Source organism: Cavia porcellus, unplaced genomic scaffold (assembly GCF_034190915.1).
Source record: "Cavia porcellus strain 051 isolate PalLab524CR breed Dunkin Hartley unplaced genomic scaffold, mCavPor4.1 scaffold_2, whole genome shotgun sequence".
Classification (NCBI taxonomy): Eukaryota; Metazoa; Chordata; class Mammalia; order Rodentia; family Caviidae; genus Cavia; species Cavia porcellus.
The window spans coordinates 23,792,396-23,804,409 of NW_026947485.1; the positions used below are offsets into that span (position 1 = coordinate 23,792,396).

At 35.5% G+C, this 12,014-nt stretch overlaps 1 protein-coding gene across 1 annotated transcript in view; it reads left to right on the forward strand.

Moving 5' to 3' along the window:
- Abcb5 (ATP binding cassette subfamily B member 5) overlaps window positions 1-12,014 on the forward strand; it is a 111,023-nt gene that overhangs the window by 51,652 nt on the left and 47,357 nt on the right. The window contains exon 16 of the mRNA XM_063235661.1: window positions 5,509-5,679. Within this exon, the coding sequence (XP_063091731.1) occupies window positions 5,509-5,679 (171 nt within the window). The remainder of the gene's footprint in view (window positions 1-5,508; window positions 5,680-12,014) is intronic.

Here is a 12,014-nt window from a genome sequence, read left to right on the forward strand (position 1 = left end):
AAGCCCTGAAAGTTATGATTCGTTGTACTAAATGGCCATTACTCCACAGAGATGCTCCTTTCTATAAATCTAATAGTGAAACTTAAAGCTATAATCCAAAGAACAAAGATTCTGCCTTATCACAATGAAAACTAGATTTCACAAACATAGTTAAACAGAGAAATAGAAGAGTAAGTATAAAAATAATTGCTATTTCCAGGATCTTGGGATATGGCTCAGGGGTAGAATAGTTGCCTAGCATGTAGAAGCCTCTAAGTTTGATTCCCAGTACCATAAAAAGATAAAATAAAATAAAATTTGATTGCCAGACATACTTAATTCGGGTAAGTGAAAATTTCTGGAAACTTATGTTCAAGGTGAGTAGCAATACCTCTATATAAATACATATATATTTCAAAATTACTGTATTAAGGTTTGCTGATACTGGTCAGCCTTTCAAGCATAATGTACCATACAACTAGCTAAAAAGTATGAGGTATAGAACCATCATTTTTAAGCATTGGTCAAGAGATAACGAATCAAAGTTTGGTAAGAAAAACACCATGATAAAAAAGAAGAAGAAGAAGAACTCCATGAATTTGCAGCATTCTTGTAGGAACAAACTTCTGCCTTTACTTGTATGAATTGGAATCCAACAGAATATGGCAGTTTCATTGATCTGGCAGGTAAAAATCAAATTTTAAGGCTGTTTAGGAAGGTGATAAATGCTTTGGTACTGAGATAAGGTTAGAATTCCAGGTGGAATTCCTTGGAAATCCTTGTCTGGGTATAAGACTGCAAAGGTTTATCAAAGCAAAAATCACAAAGCAAGAAGTAAAAATGAGATGTGAAAGTACAATCCAGCTGGAATGGAGAGGCTCTGTTTACACCTTTTTAATACCTGAGACATGAAACTAAGATACCAAATACGCTACCCCTTAGAGGCAAGAGCCGCCTTAGAGTAAGACCAGCCCTAACACCAGGCCATGACAAGACCGCGAGGAAACAGAATTTGGGGATTACAAGGTTCCCTACCAACAGTATAAAACCAAGAGTGTGTATCAACCAAGATGATGATTATTCAGTATTTGAACTTCCAACTGCAGCAAAAATCATAATTACTCAGAAGAAAACAGAATTCAGAGTCTCGCCAACATACACACAGCAGTCAGCAAATAATTTACAAAGGTAAGACGTTCACAAAACAGGAAGATGACTCATGAGGAAAAATATCATAATTTTTTTATTATAAATTTAAAAAAAAGACTAGGGATTTAGTTCAGTGGCATGAGCCCCTGCCTGGCAAGCGCAAGGTCATGAGTTCAATCCCCGATACCAAAATAAATAAGTAAAAGAAAGAAAGATCATAAGTGTTTATTCACTTAAGAAAAGTTTCAAAATAAACAAGGCAAAATTAATATATCTGAAATAGAGAAATCCACAATTTTAGTTAAAGGCTTTGGTATTTAAAGCATATAGTCAGAAAATCAGTAAGGATATAATGACTTGAGCACCACCAACTGATTATAACTGACATATATAGAATATTTTCTCCGGCAACAGCAGCATAAATTCTTCTCAGCTGCATGTGGAACATTCACAGAGATAAACAATATTCTGGGCTATGAAACAAAGCAAAACCTGAGCAATTTCATGAATATAAAGTATATAAAATATGTTCTCTGACCATAGTAGACTTAAACTAGGAATCAATAACAAAGATAGATCTGGAAAATATATATTTGAAAATTAAATAAAGATTTATAGAAAGTGTGGTTCAAAGAGGAAGCCTCAAAGAAAATTAAAAATTATTTTGAATCAAATGAAAATGCAATACAGCATTATTGATAGAATATAGTGAAAACACTGGTTTAAGAGAAGTTTGTACTAAAAAATGGTTATTTTGAGGAGAAAAAAATTTTATCATCTGCAAAATAAGTTCCTATTTAAATAAAGTAGAGAAAGAGAAACAAATTAAGCCAAATCAAGTAGGACAAAAGGAAACAAGAGAAATTAAAGCAGAAGTTAATGTAAGCATTGAAAATAAGAGGTGACTTCTAGGCTGCAGCAAGACTGGATAGAAAAACGAGGGAGAGAGAAATGACCAATATCAGAAATGAAAGGTGTATGTGTAGCGATCTAAAGACATTAAAGCCTTAATAAGAGAATGCTATAAATAATGTTTTGCCTATAAATCTAATAATTTAGAAAAGGGTCAATTCCTGGAGAGGCGCAAGCTGCCAAACAGGCAAAACAGGGAAATATAACTTTAATGATCCTAAAACTATTAAAAATGTGACTGGACCTCTAAGCAGCAACAATGCAACAAGTAAAATTAAAATAAAAAGTAGCATTTGCAATAGCATCAAACAACAAAGTACTTAAGACTTAATAAGGGATTTCTAAATATGCTATATAAAAATGATACAACATTGCTGAATAAAATGAAAGAAGATTTACAAACAGTATAGCTTATTGACTTACGGATCCAACATGTTTAAAGATATGCACTCTCAAGTAAATCTGTAAATCTGCTCTATTACCAATCAAAATTCCATCAGTCAGGGCTGAGGATTTAGCTCAGTGGTATAAGTGCCTGCCTTGCAAGTGTTCAGTCATGAATTCCATCTGGGGTACACATAAAAAAAAAAAAGGCTCTTAAGTTTGGGCTGGGGATTTAGCTCAGCGGCACAGGCTCAAGGTTGTGAGTTCAATCCCCAGTACCAAAAAAAAAAAAGAATTCTATCAGTCTTATTTTGCATGTGTAGAAATTGACATATCCGGGGCTGGAGATTTAGCTCAGCGGCATAAGTGCCTGCCTTGCAAGCAGGCAGTCGTGAGTTCGATCCCTGGTACCGATAAAAAGGAAAAAGACAAAAAAAAAAAAAGAAATTGACATATCCTGATTTCATAATTTACCTAGAAATTCAAAGGCTAAATAAAGATCAAACAATTTTGAAATAAAAACAAAGCTAGAGGACCTGCAATGTCTAATTTTAAAACACTAATAGCAGCATAAAAATGAAACTATAGATCAGTACAACAGTCTGGAAATAATCCCACACATGCCTAATCAACTAATCTTGACAAGGTAAGCAGGATTCAATAGGAAAAGGAGAGACTTTCTAAACAAATATTGTTGGAACAAATATATATAGTTTTATATATATATATATATATATTTATATATATATATATATATGAAATAAATGAAAAGTGACCCTTTCATCACACTATCATAAAAAAATATTGATTTGCCATAGATCTTAGACCATAATGTTAAAGCCTAAACTTCAAAATAGAAACTTAGAACAAAAAAAAAAACTTTGTAAATTTGAGGCAGGCAAAGAATTCTTAAACAAAAGAACATTAAAAAAATAATAAATGGACTTAAAACCCCTTTTAAAAAGATGCCATTTGGAATATAAAAAGACAAGACCAAAATGGAAGAAAATATTAATAGTTTGTATATTTGACAAGAACGGGAATGCAGGATACATAAAAACTATTACAACTCATTAATAAGGCAAAAAATTAAAATAGGCAAATCCTGAACAAACATTTCACAAAAGGAGATCAAATGAACAATATAAACGAAACATATTCAACATTATTAGTCATAGTAATAATTGAAAAATCCACAGTAAACACAATTGAGATACAAGTCTATCCTCTGACATTTAGTAGAATAGCCAGAATTTTAAAAAACAAACTAACAAAACTAAGATATAAACAAATATATGTCTCACTCATTCTTTTTTTTTTTTTAAATCGGTACCAGGGATCGAACCCACAACTGCACCCTTGCAAGGCAAGCACTTATGCCACTGAGCTAAATCCCCAGCCCCTCTCACTCATTCTCATAAAAGTATAATCAGTAATTAAAAAGCAACTTGGCTATATATTATGTTTAACAAGTAACTATGATTCAGCATTCTAAATATTTTTTAAACATGAAGACAGGACTACAAAATGTCTTTCATGACTCTTTATAGTAACTTTATTTCTTATGTTCAAAAACTGAAAATAAGCAGCTGAATAGAGATGAACAAATTCCTGCAAGATGAAATATAGTATTCCCGATGAAATATAAATTTCAGAAAAACAATGAATTTTCTTAGCCTAAATATGTCCCAAATATCACGTGAAACATACTTTTAAAATTGCTTTTCTAAAATTCAAATTAAAGTGAACTAAGTGAAATTTTCGTGTGTTTGATTTGGTTTTACTCAATCTAACCATCCCAGGTTAATTCACATTGCAGGGAATACTACTGAATAATAAATGGGTGTAAACTGTGGATAGACCATGGATGAATCTCAAAAACATTGTACTAGGCAAAAGAGGACAGCCCCAAAAATTGCAAATTGTAGATTCCATCTCTGTGTAGCTCTAAAACCAGCAAAATGAACTTACAGTAAAAAAATAAATAAAATAAAATCATAAGTATCCTGTGGTGGGTTTGAGTTTGGCTGAGAAAAGGCATCACAAAACTTTCTAGATGAAAGTAATGTTCTGTATCTTTATTGTAGTAACACAAGTGTACTCATTGGTCAAAACTCATAGAACTGTATCCTTAAAATGAGTGCATTATGTGTAAATTATGCTTATGATAAGGTTGTTATTTTAAAAAATATAAAAATCAGCCTCTAGTAATTAAGCTTAGAAAGAATACAACAGATGGTCTAAAAATGCAGTGAATATTTAATTTTTTTAAAAAACTAATTACAATAAAAGACAATACCAAGAATGATGAAATATGTGTGTTCAAAGTCACAGGGAGTATTTTGAGGGGGATTAATGGTAATTTGCCTTTCGCTGTAACAACCTTTTTAATTTAAACATTGACCATATCTTTTGATCACACCTGATTGGTCAAACACTGATGACAATTTCTGGTAAATAAAATCATCGACCTTATTCACGAGACCTGGCACCATATGACTTCTAGCTCTTCCCCAGAATCAAGACGATCATTAAGATAAACATTTTCACTCCATTCAGGACATTGATGTAGTCACAACAGAACAGCTACAGATACAAAAGAGGGCTCCAGAACCGCTTCAGATGTGGCAGGAATGATGGGATCAGTGTTCTCGAAGCATTCTAGAATGTACAAAATAAATTTGAAAATAAATTCCAATTAGCAATTCTTGTTGGGTGTGGTGATGCACGCTTGTAATCCCAGCACTCAGGAGGCTGAGGCAAGTTCAAGGCCAGTCTGGGCTACATAGTGAGTTCAAGGCCAGCCTGAACTACCTAGCTAGACTGTCTAAAAAAATAGGAAAAGAAAAAGAAAATCTTGTTTGCCACCTGGTGTAATTTGTCTTATTTCTAACCAAATCCTTACCTTGTTAACTAGAGCCTTTTTTTATCATTGTTTTACAAAAAACAAATCAAAGGTCATAAGCAGCCTGGCTAAAATAATGACTAATACGGTACTAAAACACAACTTTGTCATTTCCTGTTCAAATCATTTAATCACACTCCTTTCTCTTTCTTGCTTTTTTTCTCATTATATTTTATTAGAAATTTAACACCCTAGTAGGAGAAAAAGGAGCTCAAATGAGCGGAGGGCAGAAACAGAGAATTGCAATTGCTCGAGCTTTAGTTCGAAACCCTAAAATCCTGATCTTAGATGAGGCTACATCTGCCCTTGATACAGAAAGCGAATCAGTTGTTCAAGCTGCACTGGAGAAGGTAAGTGAACAGAAGCATTTATTTCCATAGACCTGATTCAGTATTGTTTTTAAGTACAAGAAAGTACAATTCAACCAGGCATGGTGTTACACACCTGTAATCCCAGGACTTGGAGGCTGACACAGGAGGATCCTTGCAAATTCGAGAGCTGCCTGGGCTACAAAGTGAGCTCAAGATTAGCATGCACTACATAGTGAGACCCTATCTCAAACAGAAAAAGAAAGAGAGACTAGTTCTATCGCATATTACTAAATTCAGAGATGTCTTCAAATTGTGGACACAAAGTGTGATTTGAAGGTGCGCACACACACACACACACACACACACACACACAGCCAATATGCAAACAGTCATCCAGATATGCCTCCATTTCAACAGGTCTGTACTTTCGCCCGCCCCATAAGTAACCCAAATACAGTCATGGGCATCCTTCTGCTGTTTCTGTATACACCAAAGGGATTCTCTTCTCCAACCACTCTCCATCTCTAGGGTAGCCCCAGGAGATTCATGGTGACACAATTACACCTCAAGTGGAGCAGCACAGATCCTGAGCCACTCTCCTCCAACAGTCCCGGGCACCTCCAACCCCACACTGACCTCTGAGTGCACGGAATTGCATGCATCTGGGAGGGCAGATGAAAAACCCTTAAATACAGCTCTGAACGGCAAATACTCTTTTAAATCATGGCCTTGAGATCCTTTAAAAGACTAATGGCACATTTTACTTTGCATTTGCATGGAAATGACTAAGTGTTTTTCTCTGTAACAAAATTACAGGCTTCTCTTTCAATGCTGACTTTATGGAACCAGAAACAGACACTGGCAGCCAGAGTGCCCACTGCTTATTGAAAAATCTATTAGTTACTATTATTTACTCACAAATCAGATTGTATATGGCTCTGCCCTTGTTTCCCTCCCATGATCAGAGTGCCATATATATATATATATATATATATATATATATATATACTCATGCACATGCAAATATGCCGGTATGATATGGAAATTCTTATTTATTGTGAACACTGCCAGTGGGGTTCATCCTGTTGGAGAAGAAACATGGGTAGGGCTCATGTTTTATTCATTTATCTGTACTTAGTAACTAGGATTAAGAACAAACTCAACCAATTGTTTTTCATAGTGGTGATGTCTGCTTACTTAGGGCTTAATATGCTAAAAATGATTTCACTTTATTTATATCTGTCTCTTAAGCAATATGATATTTTTTTAGATGTGCTAGGCACTGTGCTGTTTAGAGGTTAAATGCTGTGACCATTGTCTTTTATTTCAATATGTTAATCACTTTTAAGGAATCAAAACAGGTTCAGACTTTTAAAATTAACAGTTACTGGGCAATGTGATGAACTAATAAATGTGCTTCCTACAGATGTTTACTTTCCACCTCCCCATGGTAAACGGACCACCACCAGGCTATAAAAAGAAAATATTTTATCGAAAATTATTCCATGATCATAAGCAGTTAGCACACATGAGCTCATTTCGGCAAAGTTTAGCTTTTGAACATTTGCCTTTCCAAGACGTCTCAACCTACGCCTACATATCTCTACATGAGTAGGTCCTGCAAGTTGAAAGTAAACCCCAAGAAAAAACTGAATCACTAATTATGACTTCTCAGTGCTGATATTTTGCCATTTGTCATCCCTTTTGACATAAAAGAAAACATCTTTATATAGGTCAGTGGCTTGACAGTAATCCCATATTAGCGAGCCACGAAACGCTGTCTGATTGACCCAGAACACTAACTAACCCAGTTGGTTTCAACATCATAATGAAGAAACTGAGGAACCAAAAAGCCTGAGCTCCCCTTTAAACTGTATCATGACCTTCTTACAGGAGATGCTCAGTTAAAATTTAATAAGCTTAAAGGGAGGAAATTGTAAAAGGACAGTAAAACATTTTCACACAGTATTCTTGGAACACAAGGTGTCAGGGGTTCCAAGACTTCTGGAGGGGAAGATGGGAAACGGGAGACCGGCAGGGCTGACCCAACCACCTGCCAGCTCAGATAAAGCCATAAGCCATTTGCATGGGTTTTCTTTTTTAAAATCTTCCCATTAGATGCTGTTTTAAAATTTTTTTAATAAATTGTAGCTTAAAAAGAAAACTGTCAAGGCATACAGTATTTATAGAGCATATGTCACCCACAGGCCCCATTCCAACTGCCACAAGCTTCCCAGAGGCCATGAGTAGGTTTGCATAGCTTTCTCACACCACATGTGCCACCAGGACACTAGAACTCTGTGTTTCCAGGGTTCTTGAAAGCATGTATTAGCCCTGCTCATTCATCAGAGGCAAATGCTGGCCCTCTCAGATACATGAGGCTTTGTGTTATTCTCCTTCCTTTTCATGACCCCACCTTTATCCAAGGCCCATGACCACTACTGGTGAGAAACTAGCTGGTCTCCTAAGGCTTTTCTGCCTAGCAATTCTATGAGGTGCCCTCTATGACAAAGTCTAAGCTATTCACCTGGTGGAGTACGTCTGTATGTGGAACTGTGAAGAAATCTGATCAATATCAGCCCAGTGTTGAGTAAAGACCTCTCTTCCTATTGACCTTGTTTAGTTAAAAATTTAATTGTTTGGTTTGTATAATCTATAATACAAGAGAGGAGATACTAGGAAATGTTGCAAAAAATATACTTTCTATGTGAAATAGTAACAGCTAAGAAGGACTGCTCACCTACTTTGAAGTATCTGGGTAAACAGTAAGGTAAGTTGCATTACCTCATTTACCTCTTCAGTAGTTCTGAATAAAAACAAAGCTTCAGCTCAAATTTCTTGATCTGTATTTTTAAGAAATCTGGCCTAACAAAATTTCTTCCATGTTTTAAGTCTGAATTCTTGTAGTTCACTGTGGCTAGTGGATCACGTCTATGATCCAGTGCAAATGCATTTTTCTGATACCTTGAGTCCATACAAAACTTTAGGCCCACTTCATAAACCTTTGAAGCTCAGTTTTGCCACTTTCAAATTATTAAATATGTCTGTGATTTATTTGATGTAGTCAAATGTTGGTTTATGCTATGGTAATTAAATACAGTATAACATGTACTTTAATCAAACATTTATGGTTTAGACCAGGAGGCTGGCAGAGTAAAGATGATACAGATGGGTGAGAGCAGATGTTCCAACCTCCTGAAGCCCTAACAATGTCAAGTTGCAGCTGCTGAAATGTTGTCCCCTACCCCTGGTGCTGAGGTGTCAGACTCAGCCTGAGGTTTTGCAGCATAAGTAATTTTGCTCCGTATTTGATGTCTAAGAGAGACAGAGACAGGGGTACAGAAAGAGAACAGACATGTGAGGAAGAGAAGTCTACAATAGCATGAACCTAAGCAGGAAACCCTGCTATCTGGATGCTGTGATTCTGTGAACAAATGCACACAAACACAATTTTCAGCCCCTTTCTAGTTGTAAATGCCTGAAGTTTCGTTTTACTTTCTCTCTGCCCACATTCTCCTTAGAGTACAATGTGATGTATATTCCCCTTTATAGTTTAAATTAAATTTCATGCACATTAATTTGAGAAATAAATATCAGATAATAGTGTAAAATATTTGAGCTTATTGGTAATATCGGATAGTTTCATCAGTAAGTGACCTGATTGATTTTAGAAAATAATGCTTATAACAATATTTATAACCTTGCGGAAAGGTAACTGGGCAAATAGGAGAGGTGCAGGCTGGTAGCCGAGGCACTGAGTGTTTTTGCCTTCACCGTGCTCACCGTGCTCACCTCTCGGGCACATCTGCTGCAGAGCCACATTCTTGCATTCTTTCAAAGGGCTGTAGGCAAGTCCCAGGGTGCCCGAGATCCAAAACAGATTCAAATGCGAAGTTCAGAGAAGAAATTTGAGCTCAGTGTAGAAATTTGAGTCTCATGTCCACAAAGAAGGCCCATAAAACAATGTCAGCTGAGACATTCTGCAAAACATCTGACTGGTATTCTTCAAAACCATCCAATTTATCACAAACAAGGACTAGCTGAGAAACAGTCATAGCCAAGAGAAGCTTAAGGAGACTTAAAGAATAAATGCAGTATTCTTTGTTTGTTTGGGTTTTTGTTGTCGTTTTGTTTTGTTTTGTCTTTTTGAGACAGGTTTTCACTATATAGTTCAGTGGTCTTGAACTCACTTTGTAGCCCAGGCTGGTCTCAAACTCACAGTGATCCTCTTGCCTCAGCCTGCCAAGTGCTGGGATTATAGGTTTGTGCCCACGTCTGGCTATAAATCCAGTATTCATAAGGGGATAGTGGAACATCAAATGAATTCTAGGTAAAAATTAGAGAAACTCGAATCTAGTATGGAGTTTAGACAATAATAATGTACTAGTATTGATTACTTCTGTAAAGGCACCATCGGGTGTGATATATTGGTACTGGAGGATGGTGTTTGTGTATGGTACATGGAAAGTCTATTTTTGCAACTTTTCTGCAAACATAAACCTATTCTAAAACACTTTAAAAATCTTGTCACATTTTCACCAATTTTGTTAGATCATTCATAAAGATGCTTCTGTACAAGCAAGGCTTAGAATTATCACATAAGACCAAATGACAGACTAAGAAAAATGAATAGTAAACATTAAAGCCCTTTTGCACAAATACCATTCATGCATTCATTATTTTAATAAAATTCCGATATGTTTGGCAATATCACAAGTGAAAGATACAGTAAACATTTTAGTGTTTACTATAATTCTATTCAACCCCAGAGTTTGTTACACATAAAAATTACCCATAGAGGCTTGCACATCCTAATGATAAGTGCCAATTAAGAAAATTACTGTGTGTTCATCATCAGGCCTTGGTGAAGCTAAGAAAAAGAAATCTTCCTATTTATAACCCTACATCACAGTTGCCCCCAATCAACTTTGTCATTATGTTTGCAGGGCATTCACTAAAAGGCCTCACTCCCATTCAGGGTTTCTGTAGAACAGCAGGAATGCCCAACCAGGGTGCTATATACATGTGCTACCTTTGTTTCATTGTTCATCTTAACAGCTTTTTGTGAGGTTTAATTGACATGCAGTAAACTGTACATATTAAATTACACAATTAGGAGAGTTTAGGCATACATATACACTTGCAGTGGTGTCACACGTTTGTGAAATCACCACAATCAAAATAGTCCATCAGACTTTTCAGATGTGTTTTGTAACTATTCCATCTGGACCCTCTGGAGTCTCCTCCCTTGATCTTTGACAACCTCTGATTTCCTTACTATCACTATAGATTAGTTTGTATTTTCTAAAATTGTATATAATTATAGTCAAGAAGAATGCATTCTGTTTTCTGTCTACTTTTATTAAGTATAACTGTTGTGAAACTCGTCCACGTTGTAGAATGCACAATAATTCCTTTTCATTTATTTTCTATTGGTGAATAGTATTCTGTTATGTGGATATACCACAGCTCTAATGAATTAATACTGATGTTCATCTGAGTTGATTTGTGTTCACTTTTTTAATGTTACAAATAAAGGCGCAGTGTATGCTTGGCAGCATAAATACTAAGTAGGGGATGAGAGTAGAGCACACTGGTAGAGCTGGGTTCAATTTCCAATATACCCCGGCCCCAAAAAGCACTTTCCTATGCAAATCTTTATGTGGACACATGCTTTTGCTTTCTTGCATACATGTCTAGAATTTGAATGACTGGATCTTATGATAGGCTTATGTTTTAACTTTTTTAATTAAATGAAAGACTATTTCGCCTTACATTCGTACCAGCAATATAAAAGAGTTTCATAAATTTTGCATACTTTCCTACACTTGATATAACCCACCATTTTAGTGTTAGCCATCTGAAGAAATGTATAGTAGTTTATTGTTGTGATTTTAATTTGCATAATCCTGATGGCTAATGATGATGGGCATTTTTATATGCTTAGTGAAAAACTGTATACAGTATCTTCTATTCACATATTTTGGCCATTTTTAAAATGAGTTGCTCATTTTCTTATAAAGTTTTTTTTAAATAGAACTCTTTGAGTTATTTATTTATTTAGTGGCCCTTGGGATCAAACCCAAGAGTGCACAACAACTAAGCTTTATCCCCAAACCTTTTTTTTTTTAAGATAGGGTCTTATTACGTCACCCAGGCTGGCCTTAAACTTGTAATCTTCCTGCTTCCTGCCCAAGGCTCTTGAGTAGCTAGGATTACAGGCATGCACCACTGTACTCAGCTATATATTCTTTATATTTCTAGACATAAGTATATATATATATATATCAGATATATGATTGGAAAATATTTCCTCCCATTCTGGAGCTTGGCTCTCCATTCTGTAAGGTGTCTTCCAAAGAATAACTCTTAAG